This window comes from Adiantum capillus-veneris, chromosome 5 (assembly GCF_014529385.1).
Source record: "Adiantum capillus-veneris isolate H3 chromosome 5, ASM1452938v2, whole genome shotgun sequence".
Lineage (NCBI taxonomy): Eukaryota > Viridiplantae > Streptophyta > Polypodiopsida > Polypodiales > Pteridaceae > Adiantum > Adiantum capillus-veneris.
The window spans coordinates 125,114,159-125,130,682 of NC_140935.1; the positions used below are offsets into that span (position 1 = coordinate 125,114,159).

The following is a 16,524-nucleotide window of genomic DNA, read 5'->3' on the forward strand; positions in this document are numbered from 1 at the left end:
GGAAGGAGGATAGTCAATTAAATTTGACACCTTTTCTAGCTATAGAGATGCTTCAAAGGCTTTGTCTTTTGTACAACAGTTTGACATCGCTTTCGCGGGAGGACGTTACTCAGAGCACTCTAAGATTCAGAGAGCTACCTCTTACTTTAAGGGGAATGCCCGAACTTGATGGTCCACGCTTCTATTAAGCAAGACCACGCCAGTTAAATGGTTGAAATTCAGGAGGCTTTTTATTTCTTCTTGGTTGACTCGAGAGTATGAACGGGATATTCGAACTGCTTGGAACCATCTTCGGATGACCAAGAAAGATACAATGGACGCTTATTGCGAGAGATTCTGGAGCTCTTTTCTACCCGCCTCTTCATTTAAGAAGATCTCATTCAAGGAGCAGATTGAGCGGTTTACCTTGGGTCTTCCTACAGAGATCCGAGATCACTGCTTGGAAAAGAAGTCAGCTTCTATTCGGGAGTTGATTAGTCATGAGAAACAGGGTTTTGCCATTCACTCTGGCAGTCTGACTTACCCCACCGATGAGATCATGAAACAAAGAGCTGAGCAGACTTCGACAAATGAAAGTAGAAAGAGAAAGAGTAACTCAGAAAAGAAAGATGCATAACCCAAGCTTACTCCTCAGGAGCGGGCTCGCTTCATGAGGGAGGGGAAGTGCTTTGGATGCGGGGAAACTGGACACATCTCAACGAAGTGCCCTAAAAAGGCAAAGAAAGAACAGAATGACAAGGACGACGAAAGGCCTGAGAGCTCAAGAGCAGCTGAGGAACGTGTAAGAAAAGGCAAGATGAAAACAGGACTGGTTCCAGATTGCGTGGGTACCGATCCTAGCACGATGGACGAGAGTACAGAACTTTGCCGAGCTTGGGGCAAAGCGAAAGACGAAGAAGCCCTGATCTTCTTTGATGGAGGAGCCAAGGCCAACTTCATTTCACCGGAATTGGCGGCGCGGCTCGAGATCACTCCTGATCGGATGGGACCACTTGCGGAGGCAGTTCTAGTGGCACCCGACAAGGACGTAGCCATCACACCTGTTATTCGCAAACTTCGGTTGCATTGTCAGGGGTATTTGGGGCATGAGGACTTTTACATAATGCCTTTGGAAGGTTGTGATGTTCTCTTGGGAATTCCCTGGTACCACAAGAACAACGTTGTGGTCGACTATCGGGCGAGGAAAGCGACATTGACTACAGAGAAGGGTAGAACCATTGTACTTAATATTAAACTGAAGGGCGAGTCTGTCCCTATTGTATCGGCTTCGGCCACTTCTTAATTTAATGAAATCCAGTCTGTTTGATTACTCGATCTTTATGAAAGAGTTGAGTGATGAGGATAGGACAAATATGTCTAAACTTGATAAAGAACGTCAAGATTTTCTCCACTCTCATGCCGATTGCTTCTTAGAGGGCCTACCAGGCGAGTTACCACCTACTCGTCCTGAAGATCATACCATTGATCTGATTCCTGGAAGCACGCCACCGAACCGACCACCTTACCGTGTGAGCCGAGCACAGAACGAAGAGATTATGAACCAAGTGAAAGACCTCTTGGAAAAGGGTCTTATCCAGCCTAGTACTTCACCGTTTTGCTCTCCAATGTTGTTGGTTTTGAAGAAAGACAGACCTTGGAGAATGTGCATTGATTATAGGGCTCTCAACAAAATCACCATCAAGAACAGATTTCCGATTCCTAGGATCGATGATATACTCGACAGATTACAAGGATCCTCTTGCTTTAGCAAAATTGATCTGAAGAGTGGATATCATCAAATCCGAATCACACCGGGAGACGTCTACAATACAGCCTTTTGGATGACTTTTGGGTTATTTGAGTTTTTGGTGATGCCTTTTGGCTTAACCAATGCTCCTGCGACATTTAATCGGATGATGGACAGGATTTTTCGAGAGTACGGACTATTTGTTGGCACTTTCTTTGATGATATCATTGTTTTCTCCAAGAATGAGGCATAACATTGAGATCATCTGCTTCAGGTCTTTCAGGCATCACGAGATCACAAGTTAGTGATTAATGCAAAGAAAAGTGAATTTTTCCTACCAGAGATACACTTTTTGGGACACATTGTCTCAGCAACGGGAGTGCAAATGGATCCGGTCAAGATAGAGACTATCCGAGATTGGCCCGATTTGAAGAATGTCCATGAAGTTAGAAGCTTCTTGGGATTGTGTTCGTACTACAGGCGGTTCATTCGAAAGTTTGCAGAGGTTGCTTCCCCTTTGCATATCTTGACACAAAAAGGAATCCCTTTCTCGTGGGGACCCACAAAGGTGACTGCCTTTCAGACATTGAAAGAGAAATAGACTACGGGACCAGTTTTGACTTTGTCGGACTTGCAGAAGTCATTTGAAGTATATTGTGATGCTTGTGGTCGTAGTTTGGGTGCGGTCTTAATGCAAGAAGGCCATGTCATTGCTTACGAGAGCCGATTGTTCTCAAGGCCGGAATTGACAGCACAGATTTATGAGAAACAGCTTTTGGCGGTTATCCATGCTCTTACTCAATGGCGGCATTACCTCCTCGGAGCGGATTTTACTGTCTTTACAGACCATTAGAGTTTACGCTACTTCTTGTCACAGAAGCAGCTATCGGAAAAGCAGATGCGGTGGGCGAACATCTTGTCACAGTTTCACTTCCAGATTGTCCATGTTCAAGGATAGAAGAATGTGGTGGCAGATGCTTTGTCTTAGAAGCCGTTGGTTCTAGCTATTTCCGCGATACATCATAGGAGCTTCGAGGATATGGTCGACCAGTATGCCACAGATCTGGATTTTGCATACGTTTTCACACGGATACGGGATGGGGAGACAGTAGCAGGATATTCCATTCGGGATGGCTACTTGATGAGAAAAACCATGTTGTGCGTTACACAGCCATTGAGGAAAAAGGTTATGACTGAATGCCACTATCCACCTTTTACGGGTCATGGCGGCATTGCTACCACCATGAAAGGGGTAGAGAGATACTTCTTTTGGCCAAGACTCAAGAAGGATGTGAAAGAGTTTGTGCGCAGTTGCTTAGTATACCAGAAGGTCAAGTTTGACGGGCATAAAGCACATGGATTGCTACAGCCTTTGCCCATACCCACCCGCCCCTGGGAAAATATTGCAATGGATTTCATTTTTGATCTCCCGAGAACACAGAGAGGTCACGACTAGTATCTGGACTCTTATTGACAAATTTAGCAAACAGGCTCATTTCATTCTAGTGAAGAAAACAGTCAAGCCGGATCACTTAGCGAGACTTTTGTGGCCCAGATTTTCACATTACATGGCATGCTTGAGACGATTGTCTCCGACAGGGATCCCAAATTTACGAGTTTGTTTTGGAAGGCAATTTGGGAGAACATTGGCACGCGGTTGCAGTTCTCGTCATCTTTCCACCCGCAGACTGACGGGCAATCTGAGATTGCCAATTCAGTGGTTTTAGATTTATTGAAGTCTTATATCTCAGAGATCAAAAGACTCCATGGGAAAAGTATCTACCTTTGGTGGAATTAGCCTACAATAACACGATACATTCTTCGATGGGAAAGGCGCCATTTGAGATTGTTGAAGGTGCTGCAAAGGTTCCACCCTTCCTAAGCTCGAAGGATAAGATTTTTGAAGCGGATGAGTATATGCGCGACTTAGATACGGCTTTTGCCAAAGTTCGCAAGGCTTTGCAGAAATCTCAAGAACGACAGAAAAAGGCAGCGGATCGCCATCGTCGCGATTTGAAATTGAAGGAGGATGATTGGGTGCTCTTACGTTTTGAGAAGGCACGCCTGAGAAAGAAGAAGGGAAAGGAGAGGCTTTTTCCAAAGCTTAGTATGAGATACTACGGACCTTTCCAGATCTCCGAAAAGATCAATGATGTCTCCTTCCGACTGAAACTGCCTGACACTTGGAGGATTCACAATGCATTTCAGGTGAGTCTCTCGAAACCTTTCAAAGGTGATGTGCCTGATGATGGGGAGCCCGATGGCAACCTGAAGTAGAGGAAAACGAGGAGAGCCTTGTTCTTGAATAGATTTGGGCACATAAGGACACAAAGAATAAAGGTAAAGTCCGAAGGCGGTTCTTGGTTAAGTTCAAGAACTATCCTGCATTGGATGCGAAGTGGATGGAGGAGGAGAAACTTTACCTCGAAGCTTTTGGTTTAGCATAGTCTACTCCAAATGGAACCCAGAATTCAGCTTGGCCACAGATCTGGTGCAGTGGGGTGCACAAGAGGGGAGTTACTCCGCTCCTTTGTCAACACATGCCTTGATTTTACAATACTAGAGTCACTGATGTCTCTTTGAGCTTCAGGGATACTAAGAGCTGAGAGTATTATGGTGTATGAGTTTATGAAATGAAATTCCGAAATATGAAACTGATTTGTTCTTGACTTGTTTTTTAAGTGCAGGAACTGATAGACGAAATGACTGCAACATTTTGGTCTAAATGATCTCGAATAAACATGGTTGCAATAGGGGTTAGGCAATCGGGCATCAATGAGGTCCCGACTAGATCTAGATGCGATTGCTAGCTACATTGCCGATAAATCATGGTCTAAGATCCGAATGAATGTTGAATGTCATGTGATGTCCCGTGATGTCGAGTGATGTCCTGTGATGTGACTATCAATTGATACATGTGCTAGATGTGTGTTTCTAGTGCGTAGATACTAACAGTCAGTGTCTGCTAAGACGGTTTATGGCCTCTGTCTGTTTTGCAGGCGTAATCGAGGGCGATTACAATGCTTTCAAGAGGGGGGTATGTCACAAAGTGATGACGTGGCTGCCCTAGCTCGGAAAAACCCTAAACCTAAATGCAGGGAAACCGAAACCCTGATTCTGCCAGAAACCCTAATTGGCTGGCTGCAGAAAATCAGACCTGCTGATGTGGTAGTTTCCGTACATCTGCTGATGTGGCAGCCCGCAAAACGCAGTGGATTTTCCGGAAAAAAGCACCTGCAGCAATTCAGCTTTTGGACAGTTTCTGAGCATTGCTTTTTGCTACGCCTTTTGGCAAGAGAGAGAGAAAGCCTCTTTGCTTTAATTTACTAAGCAAGAGAGAGAAAAAGAAACTGCTTTATTTTTGCAAAGCTTTATGAGCTTTTGATTTTCAACTTTTGGGGCTCTGCTTTTGGCATCCCTTGTACTCTTTAAATAAGTGGGTAGGCCACTCACAACTCAGAGCATCTGGACGCACTGCGCAGAGGCTGAGTATGAGCGCATGCCCGCATTCTTGTACTTTGAACACAGATTAATACAAAAAGAAATACCGAAAGGGGCGCCAATCTTTGGGGCCAATATCTCTAGGCTCGGAACTCCGTCGGACCAGTGTCGAATAAATTGTGAACTGTGAACTGTTTTGAAGTGGTTATTTGGTGTTGTCGTGGTAGATTCTTGACTTGGAGTGTCCAAGTCTGTTACATTTGGTGCCGATTTGAAATGTTTGATTCTGGTTTTAATACTGGTTTCATTGATTGGTGATTTTACTCCCGGGTGGATAAGTGAGAAATATTGTTTTGGTATTGTTTGAACCTCGGAACGACGTAGGCCGATGCCTGGGGAGCGTTTCATTGTATGCTAGAAAACCTCAGAACGACACAGGCCGATGCTTGGAAGCGTTTGGTTGTATGCTTGTAAAATAATTGTTGTTGTGACTCCCTGCCCGAACCTGGATGGTTATGCGGGAGGAGTATTAAAAAGTCTGAGCAGTGGTTACTCTCAGCACCTCCAAAAGACGCAGGCTGCGGTCTGGGGGGCGTTTGGTTGTAAAAGGCCTCTCTCTCCCGGCCCGGACCTTTTTAGGTTATGCGGGAGGAGTGATGAGGGTCTCGTTGAATATCTCCCGCCCCGAACCTTGTTAGGTTATGCGAGAGGAGTGTTCGTCGGCGACTTTATGTTTTTGTCTTGTAACATGCATATGTGAGCATTTGTGTTGCATTGTGATGTGCCAACCACTGAATATTTCTAATTGGATGAGATTGCCTGGGTATGTAATTTTAGTGCATCAAGACACCCATGGAAGATCAGTACGGTCTGGGTGTGATGGCTAATTTTACTACGTCGGAATATCAAGAGTTCTAATCTGGATGAAAGGAGAAGCCAACTCCTTGATCAAAAGAGCCGAAAGGAGAAGCTAACTCCTTAACAAAAAGAGCGAAATGATTGTCCCTCGGAAATTTTTGAGCTAACTTGAGTTGTTTAAAGTTTTGCAAATATGCTGTAATCACGGACGATTACTCTCTTTCAAGAAGGGGGGAGATGTCACAAACTGCTGACGTGTCAAAGCCCTCAAGAATGGAGCCAACTTACAGATGCCAGCCGAGGGGCCTAAACCCTAAGAAGAACAAGTAACAAAAGAAGAAGTCCTACCAACTTATGGGGACCCATCTGATGGGGCCCCAAGTGACATAAAGAATTAAAATAAAGCAGGACCCACACACTAACACAAAGAAAGACTTGTGCCAAAAACTGATGACGTGGCAGTTGTACGGACAACCCGGATTTAGCGCTGACAATGTTGACGTGGCAGATTTTCGCAAAACCCGCTGACAGTGTTGACGTGGCAGTTGTACGGAATTCCGTGATTTACGCTGGCAGCTTTTTGGCATTGCTTTTGGACCAGATGCTTTTGAATTTGAAGGCTTTTCACTGTAAACTCCTTTTAGGGCCTAGGGCCTTTAAATATGAGGCCATGGGCTCATTCTTTGGCATGCTTCCTGGAGAAGGTGCAAAGTCTGGAGTACCAGCTTGTACTGTGTTGATGTAATATAAAGAAATACCGAAAGGGGCGCCAAGGTTTGGGGCCAATACTCCCTGGGGTGGAATTCCGCCGCTCCGTGTCGCGTGTCGTCTCTCTTTCTCAGTTCAGTTGTTATTGAAGTGCTAACTGAAGGGGATCGGGGAGCACCACAGACGGAGAGTGAGAGAGAGAAGGACACACACACGATGTGGGTGGAAAGACTGTGAAGTGGCAGCTCCCCCTATACAGTATACTCACTATAAGTATAGGGTAACAGTGGGCAGGCGCCCATGACCTGGGCGACCGGTCAAGGCACATAGGCCTTAACCCCAACAACCTCCCACTTAAAGGCCAATGTGCCTTTAAGCAAGATCTACTAGTGTACACCCAATAGAAGGTGAGAGATTCTCTCAACCTATTCCCACTGACTCTCGATGAGCTAGTGCATCCGGCTCTACTGATAGACAAACATCCCACTGCGGAAGCCACACAGAGCTAGCTCCAAGCTCTGCAAAGAGTCTACAAGAGCTCATGCACTCCTGCAAGTATCGGTTCAATACCTGTAAACCTCCCCTATGCTCTATGCCGAGATCTGTCATCGAACAACTAATCAACCCTGCTGCAAATGCTCCCACTGCAGCTGCTATGTCGGGCCTCGAGATCAACATCTCGTACATGAGGACACCGAACGTTGATGCAACCCTGGCAACCTCTGCCACCTCCAACTCAGAACTCAACTCATGGCAATCCTGTCCCCTATCATAGAGACCATGGCACTCTGACTCCGAGCTCTGGAGTGACTCCTCGTGCCCACCACATCACATGTGTACCAAGAGTATCCATCTGTCTTGAATCTGCATCAAGCTCTGGCATAAGCATATCAAGAAATGACTCCACTATAGCCGACATCTCAACATCCATGTGAGTCATCTTTGTCATCACCTCTGATGACTCATCCTGCTGTGACTCACTAGAGCTGTCACGCTCTACCTGTGCATCCGTAGACGCAACCTGCACAACAAGGTCACTGCTCTGCACTCCATGTAAAGCATCCTGCAACCCACAAGCAAAAGAGACACGCCTGCTCTCTCGCTCTCTACCTGGCTGCATGATCACAGAGACAACACTGTCTTTCCCGTGATCCACATGCAATGGGTAACCTATACCACTCCTGGCACCTCTCGCAATCACTAGCGAACCCAAATGCATCACAAAATCTCGCTCTCGTAGCGAAATCTGACATCCACAATCTCTAAGCTGACCAATCGAGATCAAACTCACTGTCAAATCTGGTACATAGCGCACATGTCGTAACAAGTAAGATGCACCACTCGGTAATAGCAGTCTCACATCTCCTGCACCTGCTATCGCATGCACCGATCCATCGGTCAAACGTACACTGCCAAGCATCCCGCTAGAATAGCTACAAAACCATTCACGATGCGACGTGACATGAAACATAGCATCTGCGTCTAGCAACCACTGCGAAGGGAGTGCACTGTCCACATGTATAGCATCTCGTGCATAGCTCGAGGTAAAAGTGACATTCCCGTCACTAGTATACTCCGACACTACATCTGCCTCAACTGTCAAAGGAACTGAATCCATGGCATCACTACATACATCTCTGAGACTGCCATGTCTCCTACGATGTCGCATACGACGAAAACAGCGCCGTCTAACGTGTCCAGAATGACCACAATACCAACATATCACCTGTCGACGTACTCGTGAATGTACATGTCTCACACGAGTCCGTGATGACTCAGATCTATCATACATATCATGTAATCTGCGCCAAAGTGCTCTCAAAGTAGTCTCATACATAACAAGAGCATATACAGATTCCGCAAGGTGCAAAGAGAGTGTAGATAGTGCCATCTCCTCTAGCTCCTGCCACTGATCGTCAGACATGTTTGAAGGTCTACCTGCATCACCACTCAATGGTCGATGCAACCCTCGTTGTGTCAATGCATCAAGCATACACTCTCTCCATGCTGCAAAGTCTGACCCATCAAACATGCACATTTCGGAGAGATCATAATCTGAGCGATCACCTGTCTTTGCCATGAGCACAATGTAGCAAACTAGAAAGCAAAACCACCTCACCAACAACACCTGGAAACTGTCTACAAATATGGCAAGAAACACAATGTAAAACCTGTGAGACACACTCCAAAATAGAGCTCCCGCAATGTCAATACAAGCCTCGCATGCTCTAGTATCACACTGCATTCTGTGAGCTAATCACCAAGCCCACACTGTGCGGTATCAATGCATACACACGCACAAATCTCCCACATGCAGAGAACACCGCACGCAAATGCTGAGTGCAACCTGCAATCTCTACCTAGATCGCATAAATGATACGCATAAAACTCCTGGGAAAATTTCGCCAAAGTTTCGACGCACAATGGCTATCAACACAAAATAACCATTGTTCTGCAAGCTCAATACAATGAGCAATCAATGCGCATCAAACTACACTCAACATACATGCATAAGCTCTGCAAAACTATGGCAAACAATGCTCGAGATCACAAGACTCTCCCATCCGAGAGCAAACCACTGTCTCAAGCAAAGAAAGATACACAACTCCTCACTCTTGCGAGAGTGGATACAAAAACACAAAACTGTGTCCAAACTGACAAAACCTGTCAAAGTGAGAGTAAACACTCGATCACAAACTATGGCGAGAATCTGGGAAAAATCCGACAGAATTTCCCCTGAAAACTGAGCAAAAAACTCAAGTACAATCTCTACCATAAACCATGACACTACTCAATGCCAATGAGTAGAAATGCCAAAATGGCTCCACATTTTCACATACAATGGCAATCCGCACTCAACGTACGTCAACGGAGTGACCGTGCATAAGCAAGCGCCAAAAGATTTGCAATCCGGAAACTTGATCAATGCGAAAACAATGCTCTCAAGAGAGCTCACCGGCACTTGAAAGTGCTCGCCAAAATGCATGTATATTGGGCATCAACCATGCGCCATAACCATATGCAAACCATCCGCAAAGACCATGAATCCAAGCACAAAATCACATCCTGTGAAAACCAGTGAAAGAAGCTCCACCTGTGTGCTCCAAAAAAATGCGTCTCTCAAGAGACCGCCTCGGTGGTGTGTAAACGCCTCCGTACTTCATTGCACAAGTCTACCAAAAAACCCTCAAACCACAAGCTTAACACAAGCTGCAATTGCATCTTCAGCTCAGAATTTATGCACTCAACTTCAAGCATCTCCCGTGCTTCCAAAAGTGCATCAAACTCGCACACAATGCGACAACAAAAAATCTGGAATTTTCTGTATACAGTCAGTCTGAGCTGAATATCAGCAAAACGGTGAGGATTTGCAAAAAGTTTCTTCTGCAAAGATGTAGACCACGTCGAAACGGATAGGCACACAAGACAGAATTCTCAGATCTGCATTCTATAAGGAGAAAAACGAATCTGAAAACAGTGCTGCTACGCACACAGTTTTAGGGCAACACCTTTACTTACACACAATCTTCCACACTCCTTTCTGAGCTTCCACAAGAGCATACATCACTCTCAACTGAGCTCACAAGCTCCCATTGCATTCTCACAAAGCTTCCAAGCTTTCTTAATCTCTCTACCGTCGAGAGCGAGCGAGCTATCGCCTCGAAGCTCTCAAAGCCGTCGTGCTCTCCACGGTCACCATAGCTCTGATACCAATTGAAGGGGATCGGGGAGCACCACAGACGGAGAGAGAGAGAGAAGGAGACACACGATGTGGGTGGAGAGACTGTGAAGTGGAAGCTCCCCCTATACAGTATACTCACTATAAGTATAGGATAACAGTGGGCGGGCGCCCATGACCTGGGCGACCGGTCAAGGCACATAGGCCTTAAACCCAACACTAACAGTCTGTTCAATCTGTTCTTCTCTATTGGCACGTGGTGCCCGTCTTGTGACAGCAACACACAACATAGTCTTCCGCATCAAATAACGTTCCTTTAGAGCATAGCCCGCAACTGTCGCCCAACTCTACAACTCATCAAAGATGTCTGCAAAATCTCCATCTGTGGTGTATGATCAACCATATCCTCAAAATTCTAATGATGAATCGCCGAAATAGCCAAAATTTGTGGCTTGCGAGACATCGTGTCTGCCCACCAAGTTCTTCTTCTCCTTAAATGGACCATCTGAAAGTAAAATTGCGACAAAATATTTACAATCTCATCTGTTTGTCCAAGAGCTATTGATGAGACAAGAAGTATCGTAAACTTTGTTGATCGGTGAATACTGTAAAATCAGCTCCAAGTAGAAAATGGTGCCACTGAGTAAGAGTGTGGATGACTACCAACAGCTCCTTTTCATAAATCTGTACAACCCGCTCTGGTACCGAAAACATTCTACTCTCATGAGCTACAACATGGCCCTCGTGCATTAAGACTGCTCCGAGTCTGCGACCACACGCATCACAGTAAACCTCAAATGGCTTTTGCAAGTCTGGTAATACCAACACTAGACCAATTGTCAACTTCTCTTTTAGAGTTTTGAAAGCTGCAATCTCTGATGATCCCCAAGAAAAAGGAGCCCATTTCTGTGTCAAAATATGTAACCGAGAAGCAATCTTCGCAAACTTTCAAATCAACCGCTTGTAGTAAGAGCACAAGCCCACATTTTGGCATCAGTTTGACCTAGTGCGAGCAGCTGAGCATCCTAGCGTTTTTGGACCAGATCAGCCCCAACGTTTTTGGTCCAGTTCTGCCAGTGTTTGGCCCTAGCACTAGCTTCTCCAGTAGATCAACCCTAGCGATTTCAGATTTCAGCCCTTTCAATCACCGGGAAATGGCTCGGATCTACACACGATTGCATTCCCGTTGCAATCCGGTACTTTGGTAGACCAACAAGCCTCTCCTCGGCCATTTCCTCACCGCCTCGAGTGCTCCCATTGATGTCCATCATCGGCATCGTCGAGGTCTGCGTTTTCAGCCCTTCATTCCTCTCACATCGGGAGTGCAATTCAGCCCGAGATCTACCCCTTGGTGGCCATTTGCAATCCCACATCAAGACGAATCCAAAGGTGCATCAAATCAGCCTCAAAGGTGCTTCATCTTGAGGAGTTATTGAGGCAACAATCCCCGTTCGAGTCAATAGAGTCTATACTTGAGGTATTTCATGTGTGTACATTCCATTTGCACAATCAAAAGCAAATACCACATCAGCAACGGTTTGGGGGGCCCTTGAGAAGGGTTGATTGGGACCCCATTAGGTGTCAATTCACCTCTTCTCTTCTCTCTCTCTCCCTCTACACATCTCTACCTCTCTCTCTCTCTCATTCCCTCTCTTTAGGAAAGTGAAAGGAACCATCATTCAAGTTAAAAGCAATCACTAACGCAAGGAAAGAAGAAGGGATTTGTGAAAGTGTAAAACCTATATCTTCACCTTTTCAATTCTATTGCACTTGACATAGACATTGTCGTTTTAAGAGTCTCCTAAGCTAAGCCCTCTCTAATTTGCACAATGGAAGAGAAAGCAATCAGAAAATTACACATGGCAAAAAAATTTGAAGGACTACCTAATGAAGGGGTCATGGAGAATAGTCAAGCCAACAATTAGTAATCCCTCGTTGACTGATGGGGCACAAGTGCCTACACATGCTATAAGCGCACAGAACCAAGCAAAGGATAAGCAAGCACTAGGAATGATAATCGAATCATTGTATGACAATTATGTACATTTAAAAGATGATTGTGAAACTTATCAGCTGTATGGGAAACACTGGAGAATAGTCAAGCCAACAATTAGTAATCCCTCGTTGACTGATGGGGCACAAGTGCCTACACATGCTATAAGCGCACAGAACCAAGCAAAGGATAAGCAAGCACTAGGAATGATAATCGAATCATTGTATGACAATTATGTACATTTAAAAGATGATTGTGAAACTTATCAGCTGTATGGGAAACACTGGAGAAGAATTTTAGGGCTAGGAGAAAGAAGAGTAGCGTAAGACTAAAGAAGGATCTCTCCAAGCTAGCCCGATGAAGATATAGTGAGCCTGGTCAAGCGCCTTAAAAGCATGATCAAACAACTCACCTAGGTAAATTGTGGTGCACCTATGGACAAGACTACCGTCCTATTGGGAGCCTTGCCATCTAGCTTTGATCAAATAGTTACCATCATTGAAGAGGACTCGACGCCCTAACTTGCAAGATGTGATCAACTCTTTACAATCCAAGGAGAAGAAGCAAAGGAACAACTCAACTTCAAGGGGATGAGCATTTGCAATTAGTTATAGCAATAAAGCTTGTTTCAAGAGTGGTTGAGAGATCGCTTCTCCCCTTGGGGTGTAGACTATGATATCTAACAACTTTGACACACTCTGATCCAAGAGCAAAATAACAATGCGAAGCCAGGAAACCATCCCTAATCTAGCAGACAAAACTTTTCTAATCAAAGAGACATTGCACACCTCCCCTTGAACAGATGTATAAAGACCGAGACCAAACTAATATAGGCTATCTCCAACAAAATACACTGGAGGTAAAGGCAAAAAAATAAGCTAGAGAATGTCGTCCTAGTTGTAGTCGCACGAAACTAGAAGGTTGTTGTTGGCTTATTCCTAATCTTCTTCTTTGTCTTCTTTTGCTAAACAAATAGATCTTCTAGGCTTCGGACTGCTACTAGTACTGCCTTTGTCTTTCTTGAAGCCCTTGGAAGGAGGATGCCCCTTCTCTTTCCACAAATGTTACAAGCCTTCGATGTTGGTTGTTAGGTTTATGGTTTATCCTATGCTTGTGTGTATCACCTCTTATCTATCGAATGCTTAGGTGGCACAAATCGTGTGATAACATTTGCAAAAGACACCTCAAGGGTGTAAATATCCATGGGACCCATTTCTAGAGGGTGTGGACTCACTTAAGACTTAGTAAAAGGGTTCATTAAAGGCCTTTAAGAGCACCCACGAGTTCTCTAGAGAATTTGGATTGATTTGGAGCCTCTTATGATATCATATATGATACCATATGAGATGCCTACTCTAGCTCCATATCATGAGTCTCATTGTACTCACTTTTATTCAATCTAGTAGTCAATTTGTATCTACACTCTACTCCAATCTCTTTGAGTGATTAATTTAGTAATTAGCATGTGAATACCATAAATGGTTCTCTATTTTATCCTCCCTAAACAAGGGCACAAACAAAAGAAAAAACACAACACACCCACACTCAGCAAACCATGCATCATGCACCCACACCTACTCACAGAGTACTCACGCACTTGATGTGGTTCTTACAATGCAGCTTATGTACGAATGCACTCCCTCCTTTACAATGTGACATTGTGATGTGAACCTCCACCCAAGGAGGCCTTACCATGAGGAGAGAATATGTATCATATGCCATGACTAATGACTTCATCTCCCTTTAAGCAAACTCATGTAATTGCCAAGAATCTTTTTGACTGAATTTTTCATTCACTTGATATATCAAAACAACCAATAGATAAGTGTGAAAAATTCATTGGAAGCAATTCCCTCGTCTCAAAGAAAGCACTATTTTTTCTATTTCCAACCCCAAATTTAGGTTCTTACTACTATTTCCCAGTCGCTACATTGGAATGTTGACAAATACTTCCCTAGACACTTGTGCACTTCACTGAGATATTCAAACAAAAAGAGCCGTACCTTTTTCACTTTGCTGCAAAAAGAAAGAAGGTTTGCTTTTTTGAGCTTGTTTGTCTCTAAACTTGCTTTGTAATTACAGCGCTTGAAGAAGTAAGGCTTTATTCTATCCCAATCATCACCAAGAAGGAGAAGCTTGCGCCATTCAACCTCACTAGTCTTCTCCTGCGTGAAAATGTCGATGAGCCTGTCACACACTTGTCTCATTGTGTAGCCATGTTCAAACTCAAAATCTGTGGTATCCTCAAACAGAAGACCCTCTTCTTTGGCCTGCTTCTTAGAGGGCCTGGCTTTTGTCTTGCGAGATGAAGGCGGGGAAGGAGTCGTCAAAGTCTCTGATTTTGATTGCCCAGCACGAAACACTGAAGAGAGAAACGAAAAACAAACAGTTAAGAGGTCTTGAATTCAAAGCAGAAAATGGAATCAACAAGGTTACTGAGAAGGTCTTGGACTAAAAAACCTTCTAGCAAAGAGAATCAACAAAAGTTGCTGAGTTGTGCGTAATCTGTAACCTTGAAATCGTGAGCAAGCAAGCAAGAGAGCTCTTTTGTGTGTTTTTGTGTGTGTGTGTGTGTGTGTGTGTGTTACCCGTTCTGCGCAATGGGGCTTCACTCTCTGGAAGATTGTAAGGGGAGAAAGAAGAGGAGGATGGAGCGCAGAGCAGAGAAGAATGGGTGCGATCATTTGAAGCAGCAAGGTGCTCCAAACAGGCAGACATTACATTTCGAGACGAGACGGACAGCACATGGTAGCAAGTAGCCATTGTAGGTAGTATCTCTTGCTGCGGAAGTTAAAACCTTCTATAAATCTCTACCCTGGCCAGCAGGCCTCGGGACTAAGTGACACGGGCATCGCAGAGTGGGATCTACGGCAGGAGGATTGTGGGTAACAGATCTAAGTGGCGACTTCGAAAGTAATTTAGGGTACCTTAGATTACAAAAAGTACCTTGGATTATTTTCGATTATCGTCGCTTTGCATACATGTTATAAGTAAATTAGGGTCCTCATGTTTTAGAACATGAGCATGTTGAAGTGGTTAGGGCTTGCTTCTCTCATAGGTAAGGTCACCAGTTCAAACCCCATGCCCTTAAAATGGGATACCCTAGTTTATTTTTGAAACACGGATACCTTAGATTACTTTTTATCTTAGATTACTTTTGTAATGTAAGGTACTCGCATTCCAGATCTACAGCCCACAATCCCCCCGTCGTAGATCCCACCCTCCCATGTCTGTGTTACTTAGTCTCGAGACCAAGCAGGAGATTTATAGAAGGTTTTAACTTCCACAACAAGAGAAACTACCTACAATGGCTACTTTCTACCATGTGCATGGGAGGGTGGGATCTACGATCCACAATTCCCACACCGTACATCCCACCCTCCCATGCCCGTGTCACTTAGTCCCGAGGGGAGGGAGCCCAGGGTGGCTTGGGAACTAAGTGACACGGGCATTGAGCGGGTGGGATCTACGATGGGAAGAAGGAGAGACGCAGATCATGGCAAAGTAATCTCTAGCGTGGCAAAGTAATCTCGAGTACCCGAGATTACAAAAAGTAAGCTCAGTAAATCTCGGGTGCCTGAGATTACTTTGTACCCGAGATTACTTCACACCCAAGCCTCGAGCCCTTGATCTCACCTTTGCGACCCCTATGTCCTATTCAAGAGCACCCGCGCATTTTTTGTGATGGTATGGGACCGAGATTACTCTTATACCAAATGTGACTGAAAGTTATCTCGTGTACAAAAAGTAATCTTGGGTACCCGAGATTACTGTACTCGAGATTATTTATTGCGGTGCCGACAAGATCTACGACACTCGATACTCTCACCATAGATCCCATGCCCCTTTGCCCGTGTCATATAGTCCTGAGGCTAGGCTCCTAGGCTAGAGTGAGTCTTTCATGGGCGTGTTTCAAATGGGATCTACTGTTTGGAGCATGTGGGCCATCCGATGCACATTTTTTAATTCAAAAACTTTGCAAAGTGCTAAAAGCAAATGCGGGACTTCTCCTCCCGATTGTCTTGAGCCCATGACCTCTCCCTAATAAGCCACGAGCTCGCGTAACCCGCATATAGCAGATCTTGCTCGCTCTTACCAACATAGTGCAATGCACACTTT

General features: G+C 44.8%; 1 protein-coding gene across 1 annotated transcript in view; it reads right to left on the bottom strand.

The window, feature by feature from the left end:
• The window catches only part of LOC147458054 (uncharacterized protein At4g37920-like), a 28,359-nt gene extending 13,077 nt beyond the window's left edge, over positions 1-15,282 (bottom strand). Inside the window, exons 1-2 of the mRNA XM_086512808.1 lie at positions 14,994-15,282; positions 14,409-14,767 (exon numbers count right to left, since the gene is read on the bottom strand). Coding sequence (XP_086368934.1) covers positions 14,409-14,767; positions 14,994-15,168 — 534 coding nt within the window. The 5' untranslated portion in view covers positions 15,169-15,282. The remainder of the gene's footprint in view (positions 1-14,408; positions 14,768-14,993) is intronic.
• Positions 15,283-16,524: the final 1,242 nt, after the last annotated feature.